The sequence below is a fragment of the Dunckerocampus dactyliophorus genome, chromosome 16 (genome assembly GCF_027744805.1).
Source record: "Dunckerocampus dactyliophorus isolate RoL2022-P2 chromosome 16, RoL_Ddac_1.1, whole genome shotgun sequence".
Taxonomy (NCBI): domain Eukaryota; kingdom Metazoa; phylum Chordata; class Actinopteri; order Syngnathiformes; family Syngnathidae; genus Dunckerocampus; species Dunckerocampus dactyliophorus.
In genome coordinates, this window is record NC_072834.1 from 12,257,277 (window position 1) to 12,275,337 (window position 18,061).

The 18,061-nt window shown below is 39.5% G+C and overlaps 2 protein-coding genes across 3 annotated transcripts in view; one reads left to right on the forward strand and one right to left on the reverse strand.

Moving 5' to 3' along the window:
• nectin3b (nectin cell adhesion molecule 3b) overlaps window positions 1-7,595 on the forward strand; it is a 41,681-nt gene extending 34,086 nt beyond the window's left edge. The window contains exons 8-9 of one of the 2 annotated variants that reach the window (XR_008566333.1): window positions 10-2,113; window positions 5,548-5,568. Coding sequence is in view for 1 of the 2 variants with exons in the window: in XM_054754359.1 (XP_054610334.1) it covers window positions 10-183 (174 nt within the window). In the remaining variant the exon portion in view is untranslated. Of the gene's footprint in view, window positions 1-9 lie in introns of both variants that reach the window. The other variant, XM_054754359.1, reaches the window with a different exon arrangement.
• rtn2b (reticulon 2b) lies at window positions 4,773-17,181 on the reverse strand. The gene is made up of 7 exons (XM_054754371.1): window positions 17,130-17,181; window positions 15,886-16,093; window positions 12,633-12,771; window positions 12,472-12,541; window positions 11,682-11,728; window positions 7,803-7,861; window positions 4,773-7,727 (listed from the first exon to the last, which is right to left on the reverse strand). The coding sequence occupies exons 1-7, from the start codon at window positions 17,140-17,142 to the stop codon at window positions 7,625-7,627; spliced, it is 639 nt and encodes a 212-aa protein (XP_054610346.1). The 5' UTR covers window positions 17,143-17,181; the 3' UTR covers window positions 4,773-7,624.
• Between the last annotated feature and the right edge of the window lie 880 nt (window positions 17,182-18,061).

Below are 18,061 nucleotides of genomic sequence, written 5' to 3' on the forward strand. Positions count from 1 at the left end.
CCCATGCAGAGCCGCAGGGCCGAGCAAAGGTCCGAGGCGACCGAGAGGCAGCAACCTCCGAAAGCGAGGCTGGGACCACCGGGGGCACAAAGCCCCATACAGCAGCTGTCCAGCCTGGAGTGGGTTTGTCACCAGAGTGGGACAGAACGAGTGTACATCAACCACCGTGAACATTATGTGTGATGTACATGACAGCGCTCACTTTGAGCACACATCAAGCGCTCAGAGGACAGTCTCCCTTTGGTAGATATTTTAACATAAAAATACACTGTAAAATGCTCACACTCTGAAAAGAATAGTTTTACAGTTCATTTTTGGGGGGTTAAGTGTTTATTTACTTCTACAAGTATTAATGCACATCCATGGCTGTGTATTGAATATGGTCCTCCAGCCAGTTTAGGTTATGCTACATTCAAGACTGCTTGAGAAGTAGGAAATCTCCAAGTTGCACGTTTGAGGATGCAACCTGAAACAAAAAACATGACCGACAACCACAATAAGCTAAAGTTTATGTTGTGAGAAGATTGTTTCCAGCTCTGACTACAAAGTTAATCCATTTTGGGAGCCTTTGGTAAAGTCATTGTATATTTGTGTATGACTTCCCAGTTTTCAGGAATGTAGCATTAGATTAGCCTAGCTTAGTTTAGCAAATATACCTGACTTTGTTGGTGGTTTACTGTTTTCAAGGCAATAACAAAACTCAGTTTACTGAGAGGTGAAGATATAGTCGCAAAAAGATTGTGGTAAGAATTGTCTTTATTTTAAGGAAGGGTGAATTAATGAATTAGCCAAGATGCCATGATGGGTGCCTAGCTAGCTGTTTCTGCTTTTTAGTCATTAAACAAAGCTAGCATAGCTTTGAATACAACCTTGAAAGTGCTTATAAGCTTCTCAGCCAGTGTGGCGCAGAAAAGTGAGCCTTTTACTTATTTATCCATGCTGTTTGGCAAATGTTCCGTGTTCATCGGTATTTTTTGACTAATACAGTGGGACCTGCCAACCCATCGATTTCAAACAACTCATCCCTGAGGAAGAGCTGTAAAAGCAGGGGTGTCCAAAGTGCGGCCCAGGGGCCATTGCCTCGTTTTTTCTTGCAATACAGTTTAAATAATGAATAAAACATTTTTGACAAGCAAAAATGGGTAAAATACAGACAAGAACAACATGTTGATCTTAAAAACTATTAATAACACAGAGCTTAAACATGTATCACTTTTTTTTTTTTGCCTTTTTACAAAATAAAAAAATGTAGCAAAAAGTACACCCCATGCGCAATCCTTACATTATTTAAATTAGGGTGGCGGGGCTACTCATTTTCAAGGCCGGCAGGTCTGAAAATGCCAAGAACTGTGTTAATTCATAATCCAATATGTGTATCATATATAAGCTGATGTAAAAGACCATAACATTACCGCATATTCATGCATATCACCACACCAAAACACACAAACTATTGAGGTCCGTGGAGACCATCTCGACTGACTGTGATGCAGACTGTGAAGGGATTCGTTAGAGGATAAAATGTTCATTGTTTTTTGTGTTTTATGTTTTTTTGACACAGCACAGCTTAGTAGAAAACTGCAGATGTTGGTGTTACGCACTAATCAGGGGGAACTTTTGACACTGTGCCAGTTTTTTTAATGCACAGAAATGTGCTTGTTTTGTCGAGGTTGCACGTTCAGAAGGTTGTGGTATATTTGATGTCCTGACAACAACACTTTTACTTTTGAAGACGCTACAGTCACTGGCAATGTCGTGGTTCACTTGGCTGGCTTTCATTCAAATAGTGTTTGATCAATTCCCACTGAATGAATGAATGAAAAATCCTCTATATACTGTTTAGTCCAGTGGTCCCCAACCCCCGGGCCGTGGGTCATTTGGTACCGGGCCGCACAGAAAGAAAAAATAATTTACATTATTTCATTTTTTTAATGTTTTATTTTGAAAAGTGGCCGGATTCTCTCTGTTACATCCGTCTCACTTGACGCATGTCCATTGTGCGTGTGCTAACTTTATCTCATGCCGCACAGATAAACTACTACTGTATTTTTACCATTTTTCTTTCACCTCATATTTGGTGTCAAATGCTGATACTATGTGGGAATGCATAAAGGTAAGTTTTGATGACTTATTGAGTGCTAATGTGCACATTTATCTCAAGTTAATTCATGCTAGCACACTGCCTGTTACCACACACGTCAAACAGCCATGTAATCATCTCTCTGGAAAAACTTGGCTGGAACTGGTGGATGGTGGGTCGGCATTCATTTTGTGCTTTTAATTTGTGTTAGTTTTACACAATACATCATAAATAATATAAATTAGATCGCTATAATGTACGAAACACCCCCCAACCAAAATTTGTGGGAACACAAGCCGGTCCGTGGGTCAAAAAAGGTTGGGGACCACTTGTTTAGTCAATAATATTGGGACAAATAGCCATCACGCCTACAGGAAGTGAAAGATGGTATCCTTTGCTGCGATTACACTTTGAGGGGTGTGTGTGTGTCTGTTTCACTGTACTTTAGTCCATCCACTTTTCATTGGCATGTATAAGAAGAGTTCCAGCGCTACACAATGAAATAAGAAAGTAAAATCCATCATCATACGAGAGAGGTTTTTTCTAGCTGTAAAGAAAGTGTGATGAAAATTCGTTTTGAAGGTGAGAGCTGCATTATATCCACTTTGATTGACAAGGCTGAATTGATTGTGAGGGAACACGGTGTGCAAATGAGGCAGAGTTTGTGACTGAGGTCTCGCCAAAGGCACTTCGTAATGGCACAGCACTCATACTCAACATGACTGTCGACATCGGCGTTATCCAAACTTTTTACACCGAGGGCCCCGTACGATGTGGTGGGAGGGAACTTTGATATTATTTTTGTATTATTTTGTAAAGAGACTAAAAAAACGTAAGGATGCATGGTGGCCACACAGTCAGAAGATCAGGAAGATCTTGGTTCAAATCTCCATTGGGTATTTCTGTGTGGAGGTTACATGTTCTCCCCGTGCGTGTGTGGGTTTTCTCCGGGTACTCCGATTTCCTCCCACATTCCACAAACATGCATGTTAGGTTCATTGGAGACTCTAAATTGTCCATAGGTATGAATGTGAGTGTGAATGGTTGTTTGTCTATATGTGCCCTGCGATTGGCTGGCGACCAGTCCAGGGTGTACCCCGCCTCTCGCCCGAAGTCAGCTGGGATAGGCTCCAGCATACCTTTGACCCTAGTAAGAATAAACAGCATAGAAGATGTATATATTTAAAGACAAATCTTTGTGTTGTTATTCGTTATGAGTTTTATGACATTTTTGCTCAGTGTTTCTCATTTTAATTTTATTTCTACAATGTGCCGCAGGCCAATTGAAAAATCCGCACGTCCCCCGGGCAGCACTTTAGGCACCCCCGGTCTACAGTGTCCAAAGTGCAGCCTGAGGGCACGTGGCTGTGTTTCAGCAGTGAGTTTACAAGAATAAAGTCAAAGTATTAAGAGAAAAAAGTTTTACGAGAATAACGTCACAGTATTCTGAAGAAAAATAACATTGACATTTTAGTAGCATAAAGTTGAAAAATGTATTTTTAAAAAAGGCAGAATATTATGAGCAATAAACAAAAGAGAGAATTAAGTTGTCATTTTGGAAAAATTAGGTTGGGAAAATGTCATAATATTATGGGAATGAAGTCAAAATATTTGGGGAATGAAGTCTTCATTAGGAGAAGAACATTTACAAGAAGAAAGTTGAATTTGGAAAAAAAAATAGTTATAGCAACAGCGGAAATGGTAAAACAGCAGCAACTTTATGAGAATAAAGTCAAAACATTAAAAGAAAATGGTTGTATTTTAGCAAGAAAAAATGAGGAAAAACGTCATTGTAGTAGCATAAAGTTGAAATCTTAAAGGAAAAAAAAAGACCTAATATTATGGAAAACAAACAACAATGAATAAAGTGGTAAATCTTGGAAAAAGAGCTTGGGGCAAAAGTTATTATTATTATTATGAGAAAAGTCCTAATTATGAGAAGAAAATGTATAAATTAAAAAAAAACCCAGCAGAAATAGGGGGAAGAAAGCTGTAATTGTACAAGAATAAAATGAAAATATGAAGAAAAAATATTTAATCGAATGAGAAAAGAATAATTTTAATAATTTTTACGAGGACAAGTGGCATTCACCTATATCACACTGCTGAAATGCTGTCATTTTTCATTAGATATACAGTATATGTGTGTGTGTGTGTTTTATACAAAATATAAAATTGGCCCTTGCGTCCTGTCATTTTTCAGCGCGTGGCCCTCGGTGTAAAAAGTTTGGACACCCCTGGTCAGGAACATGCATTTAGGTCTGCAGCTCACTCAGCTGACCCCCTGAAAACTGACGCTTTACAACAGCAACACCTACTGGTCATAGGAGGAAGGGCAGCAGCAGTGCATCACTCTCACACAATTCAGCGTTTATTCGGTTTTAGATATTTTTGCTTAAATGAATACCAAGTGTGCCCAACTTAAAATCAGTCAACGTAGCTCCTTCAAAATAAGTAAGCCTGTTTGAAAAGCACGTAAAAAGAGGAAGCATATTTATGAGCCTGTGACCTTACATGTGGGATTTTCTGAAAACATATACAGTACTACTATAATAATTGATAAAGGCCAAGAAATGTTACAAAATTATTGAAAATGATCAACCAAACGATGCTCGTGTGCTTTTAGGACCTTTGCACTGCCAATAAAAATGTTAGAAATAAATACACAAATTCCTCAGACGGAATCCATTATTATTCTTTTATTTTGTTACTTTTTTACAGTTTCGAATGGTACGCATAGAAAAACATATGTATAGCATATGTGAGTTAAACATGAACAGCCAAGAATAAAAAGTAGAAAGTATAATGCACTGATACGAATATTCTTGTTGGATTGATGTGTCAAAAGTGTGCGTTGTATCCAATATTCCAAATGACTACAAAAAACGTGAAAAGGGAAGTTGGCAGCTTCTGCAAAGTGCATTTTACAGCCACAGTCCACATATGTACAGTAGTGTTGTGTAGTAGTGTCGGTAGATATGTTTACTTCCTTGTAGTGTCATGTGGCTGATTAAGACATGTCAGTTTGTGTACAGTAACACTGATCTTATGAAATAAATGCACTTGATAAACAGATCCACAGTTGGAGCACAGCAGCAATTTGCCAGTCACAACTGACTTAAGACAATCCCATTTGTAATATAAACTGACGTTATATTACTTTTGTTTAAATGTCCCTAAAATGTTTGGGACAATGGAATTATGTTGGCGGAGACCAGTTTCACAACAGTTGTTGTGACGTCATTGTATTGTTTTTCATGTTTTTCTAATTTTGGAACTGTCTGTCTTTTTACCCTTTTTACACTGAAACATTTTGTACATTAAAGATGCTAAAAAAAACAATCCAATGTGGGACAGTATATGCTGAGCTAACTGAACGAAGCATCAACATCTTAGCTTTGTGTTATAGGTGACAAAGCAAATGAGTGTAATATCTAATAATATTTCTCGTTAATAATGCATTAAAGGGACAGTGTTGTATGAAGTTGTTCTGGTCAGATCTCTGTGCTGAACAACGTAGTTCCGCTTCGTTGCTGAGGACGATTAAGTAAAGAGTTTGGCTTCTCAAAACAATATGCATTCAAAAGATTAATACATTCGCATGACAAAAATGCCTTCTCCTACTTAATTGTCCCCAGCAACTAAGCGGAACTACGTTCTTCATCACACAAATCTGACCAGAACTGGACTTAGGAGACCAAGTGGGGGGTAAGTCACTGTTATTGGACTACAATGCTGATGGGGATGTCATACAACTTCATGTCAAAAATCCAAACTATCCCTTTCATTTTATCTTTAGAATATGTCAAGGGCCGTTTAAAAAAAAAAATTAGGCTAAAAATCGCCCCTGGACCGCACTTTGGGCATCCCTGCTGTAATGTGTGCGTTTACCTAATCTGAAATGATCTTTGTGTTACATTTTGTGTGTCTTTGCACGGTTATGTTATAAATGTGGTCAGTTTAAAGGTGTGTTCAGGACCACCCAGTAGGTAAATTCAAAATGTTGCTTCAAACCATCAGCACGTTTTGCATGCATATTACCAATGATCAGTGGTTTGCCATCAGGGCCAGCAAAACCTTCTCTGCTGGCCATAACACAGAAGCATTAACCTACATTTACAACATAAATTCTGGTATTTGTTCCATGAAATTGTATCAGTTTATTCCCAGCAGTCTCTTATCTTCATTTTGTAGCGAGTCTCTGGGCTGTACTGCTTCCAGTGCGTGTATATGTTTGATTTTATTGTCCAATCAGACTTCCGCTTGTATGTGTTGCCATATCAATCTAAGGGCCTTCAGAATCAGTTGTTCTGGCCAATGTCACTTAAACTTTATTTGCAATGGGGCTATTTCTTTTTAAACAATCAGATTTCAGATTTGCCTCACAGGGTCAGCAAACTGTCATTTTTTAATAGCATTTTCCTGTCCTCCGATTGGTTGATCAGAGCAAAACTGTTAGACAAATAGTCTTGATCTGGAAAGGATGATGGATTTTCTCTATAAAAAAAAAACTCTGGTGAGTATGATGTATTTTTTGCATGTTTTTGTCATGTTATTCGATAAATATTGATTTTGAACTGCTCCAGATGATGTTGTAGTGTAGATGTTTGGAGTTGTTACATTGACGCTTGTTACATTTGGCCAAATGGCCATTTGGCGTAATGCTCAAAGTTACCAGCAGAAATATAAATTGCGCGTATCGGTGACGATGTATTGGAAAATAAAGGGTTAACTGGGTTTCATTCTTTAGTAATAATCTCCAATAAGCAAACGTCTCTTTGTAATGCCACACCTTATATTGTGTTTTTCTATATTATTGATGGTTTGTATAATTGTGACGTGATAGTGGTGGTAAAAGGTGGATTAAGTTGACTAAGTCCCTACTGAAGGCCCAGGTACCTAATGCACTGCCAATGATGCCCGATATTTGGGAATAGTTTTAGAGCTCCAATAGGCGTGCAAATTGTTACTGCTATTACTTTTGTCATTTTATGCCGTTATTCTATGCAAATTAAATTGAATTTGCTCATTTTTGTTAGTTAATGTTACCTTTTTTAAATACAAATTTCAGAAGTAGATCAAACTTCACATACTGTAGAAAGGTCATATAAAAGGTTAGAAGGGGTTCCTAGACAATGAAAATATTAAGACATACAGTTACTGTATAATTTGTAGTTGATGTTCATATCAATTATATTGTAATGTTGGTGGGCTGATGCTCAACAGGAACACGGTGCTCGTGTTAATGTAAAAATAGACCTGTTGCCACAAAAACAACAATGTTCTTGTGTGTGCCGTCCCTGATTGATGTGTGAAGCAGTTTGCCCACACACACAAAGTATCTCGGTGAATAAAATTCCTCCCCTCACTCATCTCCCCCTCTCTCTTCTCGAGTAATGAATAGCAGCTTTGTTTTCAGCTGTCAGCATAGATTAGATGGTGCTGCTAAACCAACGTCATGGTGGACTAATGGAAGTGAGCAGCCCCAAAGAAGATGCACCGCCACTGTCGTCATTTTGTGTGTAAACGTTCTGGATGCTTCCTTTACTTTGCCTTCACTTTCTGTTTGGAGGCAGGTACCGCTGGAGCTTTTGAGGCGGCAGCTGGCGGACGAGAGGATCTCACTGCGTCGTACACAGTCAGACACCTGATGTAGAAACACAGCATCATGTGATGTCATTTAAAGAGGTACAACCAGGCGCTCATCATTTGACTTTCTTACCAGTTTCTGATTTTCTTCTCAAAAGCTTTGTAAGTTCTTACAATCCTCCTTATCCTCACCTGAAGCATCATGAAGAGGTACATTTAGAGCATGGTCCAGTCACAAGATTAGGTACACTTGCACAATCTTTAGGTTAGTGTCATGAGTGAGCTGGAGCCTATCCCAGCTGACTTTGGGTGAGAGGCGGGGTACATGCTGGACTGGTCACCAGTCACTCACAGGACACATATAGACAAACAACCATTCACATTCACACCTGTTTACAGGGTCCAATTAACCTAGCATGTTGATTGACACATCAGTGTTTATTATTGCGGTTGTAGTTTGCAGTGTTGTATAAATGCGCTACATTATACTGAGAGACGTTTCTAGTATTTTAGTTCCCTTATTTAGCTACACCACAGAGGCAAATATTCTAAACTCATCACAGTATGATACAAAACGACGTATTCCATTATATTACATTATATTCTTACAGTATATGAGTACCTCTCTTATTGAGCATACAACACTTGTATTGAATCTCAGGGGTCTCGAATTCACAACCATATTTTGTGGCCTCCTACCTGATATCAACATTTAGTGCAGTCTCCTGGGACGATGGTCAGAAGCACTTTAATTGGGCAAGCAATAGTCAGCACTGAACTCGCAGCGAGCTTGTCACACAGTGAAATGAACAGGGGGGGTCACTTGTCATAACACTAACTACAATCGCAGTGCAAACACAAAAATAAGAGCACATATACCAGTTAGGTAAACACACAGAGGGCAACTCCTATTATGGGGAATTATAAACAACAACTACATTAACTCTAAACACGTAACTTTAGCAACCTTTTACAAAACAAGTGCCGCAAAGCATGTTGGGAAGCCGGAAGCACTGCCGGCGACGAAAGTGATGCCGGCTGTCAGTATGCCCTGTCTATGTCTAAAACATATAAATAACTACAAAAGCACACTTCACTCACTAACTATACTACAGAAAAGGTCAATCCATAATCCATAATGCCGGTTATAGAAAACACACCAACCCTTTATTCCTAAAATCACAGTTAATAAAATTTTTCGATCTGGTAAACCTTCAAACAGCTAAAATTATGCATAAAACTAAAAATAACCTGCTACCAAAAACGTAATACAATTCTTCTAATACAATATGATCTCGGGAAAATATAAAACTTAAAACACATGCGAACAATGCTAAAAACCTTCAGCATATCATCACTATGTGAAAAATTATGGAATGGTAAAGAACTCAAACAATGCACTAAGATGACCCATTTCAAGAAACATACAATACAGTTGATGTTTACAAAGTATAGAAGAATCCTGAACCACAGGGTAATACCTGTACAATGCTACAGTAAGTCATATGACAACTGTGCTTTATGCAGTTTTATGCAATTTACAGCAATTTATTTATACAGATTTACATACCTCAACTTTATTGTAACACAAAGTTATATTGCTTTATCATTTTCTCATGTTATTTCAGAACTGGCAAAGGGCACATGTTGAATAGGAAGTGAACAAATGTATTAGCAATTGATGTGAAATAAGCGCTGCTGCTTCCTACTCCTTTTGGACATGTGAAATTGTGAATTGTAATATTTTATGTATACCGAAGTAAAATGTATGTATGTTCAAATAAAATCTAACTATTACCATTACCAGTATGTGTCAACAGTCAACGGTCTGGACACTATCAGCAAGACACTGCTGCCAGGAAAGCTCAAACTCTGGTGCCTGCAGTTTGGACTTCTCCCTCAGGTAATGTGGCCACTCACTATCTACGAGGTCCCAATAATAACTGTGAAGACGATGGAGCAGACCATAACTTTGTATGTGAAGAAGTGGCTTGGGGTCCCACGCTGTCTGACAAACATCAGCATCTACGGCAAAGGAATCTTTGAATTCCCTATCACAAGCCTAACCGAAGAGTACAAATGCTCTAAAGTGAGACTCCAGATGACATTGAAGGACTCCAGAGACCAGACTGTCAGCAATGCTGCACCACCCCTGTTAACGGGATGGAAATGGGAACCATCCGACGCAGTACAGCACGCTACGTCAGCCCTGAAGCACAACGATGTCCAGCTGGGAATAGGAGGATTTGGGGTTGCAGTGAATAAACCAACTTGAAGCAATGCTTCAGCCTCACAAAGGAGGAAAATGGTGGTAGAACAGGTGAGCCGACAGGAGGAGGCTGAAAGAAGCGCAAAGGCAGTCTCTCTTGCCAAGCAGGGACAATGGTTGAGGTGGGAAGGCGTGGAGAGGAGAAAGCTCACCTGGAGGCAGCTCTGGGAAATGCAAGCAAGCAACATCAGCTTCATCATAAGCTACATGTGCTCCCATTCCCAAAAAACCTTCACCAGTGGTACGGCGAGGACCCAACCTGCACCCTCTGCCCAAACCCAGCGACTCTCAAACACATCTTGACAAGTTGTAGGACCACCCTCACACAAGGCCGCTACACCTGGAGGCACAATCAGGTCCTCGAGAGTCTGTCAGCAGCCCTTGAGAGCACGAGGAACACCATCAACTCCTTGCCCCTGAGAGCTACCAATTCCATCTCTGTGCCAACATTCATTTGAGAGGGACAGAAACAGCCTAACCACCCAGCTACCAACGAGAAGCTGGACAGCTAGCCATGGCCCGGGATTGGAAAATGCTAGTTGATATTGGCAAGCAACAAATCTTTTTCCCCCAGAGATTGCAACCACCACCCTCAGGCCAGCGTCAGTGCTATGGTCCCCTTCACTAAAGGTGGTCTAGATCATAGAGCTCACGGTCCCATGGGAGGATACCACCAAAGAGGCTTACGAGGGAAAGAAACTGCGCTACACAGACCTGGCAGCAGTTGCACAACAACGAGTATGGAAGGCCAAAGTCTATCCAGCTGAAGTAGGATGCAGAGGTTTTGTGGCTTCCTCTACCATCAGGTTCTTGAAAGACCTTGGCATTCCTGGACAAAGCTCTGCGACCGGTGAGCTCTCTGGAAGTGTCGTGGGTCTATCAGTGGGCCACCCCCCTTCCTGCCCTTACCTAAAGATGGGAGCGGGGCTGGGGGGTTGAGCAACGACTTGGTCCGGCATGGAAGTGTTTGATCCCAGATCGGGATCTCATTGCCTAGCCCACTTGTTTGTTTATATCCATAATTAATTTATACCTGATTCCCTTACAAAAAAACAACGTGAATCTAGGAAACTTGCACTGTCTAGTATTCAGGTATTTATTTCACAGTCACACTGGTTGAACTTTTGGCTAAAAAGTTACAGAATTGGATTTAAAGTTACTGAATCTTTTCGGATTGTATCGTTCTAAATGAACCAATATCGTCCGTGAATCGTATCGGCGACCACGAATCGTGATACGAATCGAATTGTTATTCAAATGAATCGTTACACCCCTAACCTCTTGCGTGTTAAGTTGTTGTGTGATGGTTATAGTGTTATTTCTTCTATAACACCATGAGTCAGACTGCTATGTTGAGTAATGACCTCCTGCCGTTTCCAATAAGTTGACAAGCTCGTAGCGAGTTCTGTATGGCCACTCCTTGCCAAAATGGAGCAACGTTTTTTTAAGCCATCTGGCCAAGTGGCGATAACCATCTCTTGTGTGACTCAAGCGTACCTTAACACAATATTTTTACATTTGTTTTATTATTTTTTTAATCACTTACGGCCTACCATAGCTCAGGTTTGTGACAGATTCTGGTGGTGTTAGTTGACAAATTAGTCACTTGGATGGCATGTGATTCCGTACTGAATACTTGATGTGGCCCAGCTTCACCCAGACTCTCCAGTGGCGCCCCAGGCCATCTACTTTTGATGGCGGAGAAGCATCTTTCCAATAATATGCATACATTTAAAGTCTTACCTGCTGTTTTTTGTAGAGCAGAGGAAAGGAAAAAAGAACAATCACCGCTGTAACACACAAATAGTAGCATTGAAATTTACCAGAGATTTGAATGTGATTCTGCTTTGCATCACAAGTACACACTGAGTATCAGTCTAGAAATACAGTCAAACCTGGTTTTTTTGTATGATTTGTTCGCCTTGGTTTGTTTACACTGTCTCTGTTTTCGTAGGATATCGCATGTAACAGGCTAGTCTGTTTTCCCTGTACTGTATCAAGTACCCAAACAAAGCACTCTCCGTGTTGGTGACTCACTGTCCACTGCCCATGCCTTTTTTTATTGAGTGTGACTGCTAAATAACCTGCCATGGGGCCAATTGCTGCGAATACCATCAATTTGATAAAAAAGGTAAAAAAAAAAAACAGTATTGAATTCAAGAAAGAACTCGTAACAAAATACAAAGATGGCGACCTCTTTCACACCTCCCTCTCTCTCTTGTTGTCTTCGGTAAAGGTAAAAATTAAGTTAAATGTTCATTTGCTTCATTTCATTCATCATTTATTATTATTTTGAATTGTTTTCTGCATGTAAAACTATAATTATTCTCTATAAAATGCTGTTTTCTTTGTTTGATTGTATTTTTCGGTGTCTCGAAAAGATTAATTGGATTTACATGATTTCCTATTCGGTTTTCAACAGACTTTTGGAACGAATTCAGAACAAAAACCAAGCTACCCCTGTATATTTATTATATATGTGTCCTCTATTTTTTTCTATCTACCTATCGATTTATCTATCTACTGAGCTCACCAGTTATGATCAGAGTCAGCCCAGTGGTGAAGACACCAACGTACGTCAGCAGGTACAGCAGTAAAACAAACTGAGGGAAAAAAAAACAGTAGAGAAAATGTTGCATGAGTTGTTGTTAAATATTTTTAAAGTTTTTTTTTGTCCATTCCTCGCAGTCTGACCTTCAGCGAGTCAATCACATTGTCAATAAAAAGAAGACGTTTGAGTTCTGTGACGGCAAACGCAATCAGCAACACCAGATCCTCCACGAACATCACTGTCTCCTTGTCTGTCAGAGTGCTGTCATAGTCCAGGTACGCCCTGGCAACACACACGCACACACACAATAATTTTATATAGACAAAAGGATGAGGACAAAAGTGTTAGTCCTATCAATCTTGTCTTCATCTAAGACATTTTGGACAACAGTGTGGCATATATGGCAACATTTGCATTTGAAAATATGGAAAATGTTCCAGAAAATAAAGGAATTCCATGAGAATTTGCACAGATTCCTGACATTAAGCCCATCAAACATGTTTTGGATGAGCACAAATTGTATTGTATTGTACTTTATTAATCCCACAGCAGGGAAATTCACTAATTCACAAATATTGTGAGACAGCAGGCCTTCTCTCATGTCCATCAATTACATTTGAGCAAATACAAATGTTCCCACGGACACAAAACTAAATATCCCCAGAAGAGTTGCATAGGGGAGACCATATTTTCTTGCATTTTTACTCCCTGTAGGTGTACACCACCAGTCAAACGTTTGGACACACATTCAATAGTATGAGCAAGTGTGTCCATACTTTTGACTAGTAGTGTAGATGCTCATCTGAGAAACGCAGCAAAATGACAAAAAATGCAGTAATACTGTATCAGCATATTTCTTTGCTGTTACAAAAAAAATAATAACATGCATGTTAGGTTAATTGGCAACTCTAAATTATCCATAGGTATGAATTTGAGTGTGAATGGTTGTTTGTCTATATGTGCCCTGAGATTGGCTGGTGACCAGTCCAGGGTGTACATTGCCTCTCGCAATTGCCTCTGGGATAGGCTCCAGCATACCCCTGCAACCGTAGTGAAGATTAAGGGCATTGAAATGAATGAATGAATACTCTATCAGCAAACATTGTGGCTGTGCACCAAAATATAATACCTTGAGCAATGCCATAAAGTTTTGTAGAAATATGGTAACTGTTTTTTGCATCATCCTTTTCACTAACAAAACCGATAAAGAAACAAAGAATACTAATACTGTAATGCTTAACAAAAGGAAGCTATACACTGCATAGAGAACTATTCAACTGTCGGCCCGCGGGCCAAATTCAGGCAGAGGATGACGTCAGACCGTCCCACGAGTTCAGTTCATTTTTGCATCAAAGTGCTGTCACTTGAGCAGAGGTGTCCAAAGTGCGGCGCAGGGGCCATTTAAAGATTGTAGCTTGTTCTTTTTATTGGCCTGTGGCACATTTTAAAAATACAAATAAACAAGATATCAGCACAAAATTGAAAACAATTTGCAAAAAAGAAATTAGATTATGTTAGTTTAGTTCAAACTTTATTGATCTTTTGGGCATGTGCCCTCTGTGAAATTAAGGAAATGTTTATAATAGGGAAAATATAATGATGATAATAATATGCTTTGTCAGCTAGAACAAAGCTGGGGTGCAGGCTGTTTTTTTTTTCTTTGCATATCTACGTTGGACTGTTTTTAAACTGTTAAAAAAGAAAAATATTAAAATGGATGTAGGTGACTTTTAACAAGCATAAACATGTTGATTTGTGATTACAGCATATTAGCCATTTTGTGAGGTAAAAAATGTAAGATATGGCAGAGTCTTGCATTGACATTATATAAAAAATAAAAATAACAGTAAAAGGAGAAGTCCGGCACCCCGGTCCTTAGCTTTCTGAAAATGTGTCTCCCAGTACAATTTAGTTGAATAACTCTGTTATATAGGTTTATTTACTGTAACTACAGTTCCATAGAGGACACTTACACTAAGCTGCATTATTATCTGCTTGTAATTGGCAAAAGGGTTTGTCAATATGAAAATTTTTTGTCGCAGTTAGTAGGGATTTACAGGAATAAACATAACATTTTCTTAACTAGGAGTTGTTCTGCACTGTGGCCTTGTGGTTAGCATGTTGGCGACAGAGTCAAGAGATTGGGAAGATCTGGGTTTGAATCTCCGTTTGGTTATCTCCGTATGGCGTTTGCATGTTCTCCCCATGCGTGCGTGTGTTTTCTCCGGCTACTTTCCTCCCACATTCCAAAAGCATGCGAGTTAGGTTAATTGGAGACTCGAAATTGTCCAGGTGTGAATGGTTGTTTGTCTATATGTGCCCTGCGATTGGTTGGCGACCAGTCCAGGGTGTACCCTGCCTCTTGCCCAAAGTCAGATGGGATAGGCTCCAGCATACACCCTAGTGAGGACAAGCAGCATAGAAAATGGATGGCTGGATGATACGACATAATCATAATCATAACCCGATTTAGTCAATGTTTTTGTTGTTCAGTGAAATTAGAGATGCTCAATATTGGCTTTAAATACCAATATCCGATATACCAATATAATCCAGCACGTAATTTCTGATACGGTTGTCAGTATAAATACAGGCAGCAGCTCTTCCCTCAAACTAATGTCAGGTCACATCTCGTGTAATGAATTAACAAATTATGCTGCAAAGTATGAAGCTGTGCACTAATACATTCAGTGAAATTATAAACTGGGCTCATTCAGCACGTCATGCATGAACGCAGCATGAAGAAAAAAATATTAGATTAAAAGTATTAAAAGAAGACACCTTACTCTCCCCTTGCGTAACCAACACTTTCATGGCAAATTGCATATTTACAATCCAAAGGCCAACTCAGACCGCGGACATGCTGAGCTAGCATGCATTGCATGCATTGTCTATGACTATGCATTCTTTACTTGTGTACATACTTGTGTATCTTGCTTGCTGCTGTAACAGATGAATTTCCCTGCTGTGGGATTAATAAAGTACTACTACTACTAGCAAGCTTGTTGCTGTGTGGAGCCCGTCATCACTCACGCATCAATATGATTATCGGCAGAAAAACTGATACCAATACTATAATATCTCATTTTTATGCCAATATCGGCTGACAATGTAATATAATATATATATACAGTATATAAAACAAAGTACTATTGACAGAATGTATGTAGTCTATGTATTACGTTTTATAACAAAATGTCTTCTTATAGCAAAACAAAATCACAAATGATGCATTAACAAGCACAATAATAGTAGTGCATGATGTGGGAGCAGTGTCTAATATTGTGGTTGTATCGCCACATGCTGTATTAGAAACACCTCCCAGTGTGATGCAGTGTACTATTACACCACTGCAAACTATAAACACAGTAATAAGAAATGTATACATGAACTCACTGGAAGGGGTGCAGCCCGGGGTTGCATCGCAGCAGCTCCAGCAGCTTGTAGTAGAGGCGGAGAGGAAAGGTGACACACATAATACCCAGACAGATGTGAGAGAGCAAGGTGATGGCACTGAGCTGGAACAGACTGGCCAGACACACCACCAAGCCTGTGAACACCACACCAGTCAGACAGGTGCTCCTCCAGTAGACCAGGTCCATCACTACAAACACAGCACATACACATTAGTGGGTTTTTTTGTTACATCATTCGAGATGAACAGTAACAGGAAGTCATCACACATTTGATGCTTTTTGCCTTCTTAATGTCATTTGACTCTCAAACAATTATTCTTGGAACAAACAAACGACTCAAATAGTAAAGTAACACAATGCATAATGTTCTGTGAAACACAACATCATTTGTTATGTAATAATTGGACCAATGGAGGCTTTATTTCTGTGCATGGCATTACCAAATATGTCTAAATAAACAAATATCTTTTATTATTAAAAATACTGTATAGTGGGCAACTGAAAACATTCCCTTGTCTGCACAGCTCAGAATGGAAGTCTGTCAGAACAACACAGTGCTAAGTGCTAATAACGCTTATTTCAAAATGTGTTGGAACATTAACCCTTTACCGAGCATTCACTGCAATGTTTCAACCCTGGTTGAAGCATTTGGAAAGCATGAAAATACTTGTATTTAACTTTTGAGAGATTTTTCAAACAGTTGTGCTATTGTGTTTTGTCATGCTGATGTGTCAAATACTTCCAGTAAATATAGTGGAATTGAATTAGAAAGAAGTAAAAACAATGCATAAAAATATCAGAAATTATTTTTATTGGGTGCAATTCCACTGTATCATAGTGAGACAGACATCTTTAAAAAAATACCGTCCTTGAAAGAGCTCTGAAAGAGCACAATTGCCAGTGAGAAAAAATTTTAATTCATGACAGCTTTAGACTGATATGTGGTTTTCTACACTTTTGACGGCCATCATGCTCCAAATGAGCAAAAGAAACACATGGATTTTTGCATGTGCTGTGCATAATATTCTACCAAGTCACTCAAGCTGACTCCCATTCCCCCACTGTGCTAATGAAATGAAACACATGTTGCACCAATGTGTGTTTTCTTACACTTCCCTGCACAAAAGAAATCAGTTCCCATTTCCACATGCACCTGACAGCGTGGCTGATTGACAGCCCGCTCTAATTTTCACAACTTCAAACTGTCAACATTTATTTCCTTACGTTTGCTGGCCATTTCTGCCGAGGTGTCCTGCTTGCGTCCCTCTTTCCTTCTTGTCGGCTTTGCACCGCCACAGGCTTTTTTTGGCCACCCCCGCTCTGTCAGCAATATAAGGACTGCCTGGCCTAATTTTATCCCGCATTGGATAGCCTCACTTTGGATTCACACACACACACACACACACACACACAAATTAGCAACTTGAGACATGAGTAGGCTCTGTACTCATCCCTCAGATCTCACACACTCCTGAACACCGGGCAGTTGGTGGCCTTCTGGAGGCCCCCGCTGACAACATTCATCAGCCCTCGGCATTAATAACAAAAAATAATATCTCCTCTTGCTGGATAAGCTTACTATATCATCTTCAACCAGACCATGTATCTGAAAAGAAACACAGACCTCGTTCCCTATTAAATGCATTTTCAGGCCCAATTCAGACACATGAGAGACTAAACACACTCGTTCATTTGTAAATTTGTCATTAATATTGCATGGTGGCATTCATATGGTGCTGGTGTCAGGAAATCACTTTTACAGGCAAGCTGACATGTTCCAGAGTCTCGTGATTAAACTCAAACATGCTTAGAAACTCTTTCCTGCTTGGCCGCCGTGCCCTGACTTGCCAGCATCTCAGCCCCAAGTCAAAGCATGTGGATGAAAGTGGCAGTGTATGAAACTATAAATGATTCAAACAAGAACTTTCAATTACAGTGGAACCCCGGTTTTCGTGATTGATCCGTTCCATTCCGTCCGTAAAATACCAAATTGTACGAAAATTGAAACAATTTCCTTATTAATCCATTCGACACAAAACACGTTTGATGTAGAACAGGGGTGTCCAAATTGCCCTTTTTTTTTTTTTATTGGCCCACGGCACAGTCTAAAAATATAATTTAACAAGGAAACAAAACAGAAAAAACAACAACAGCAA

Excerpts from the sequence above, each read along its gene's own strand:
- rtn2b (XM_054754371.1), bottom strand. Across the intron at positions 7,862-11,681 it reads TGCTCTACAAAAAACAGCAG|GTGAGGATAAGGAGGATTGT; the intron begins GTAAGACTTTAA and ends ATGATGCTTCAG. Across the intron at positions 7,728-7,802 it reads GAGAAGAAAATCAGAAACTG|GTGTCTGACTGTGTACGACG; the intron begins GTAAGAAAGTCA and ends TTTCTACATCAG.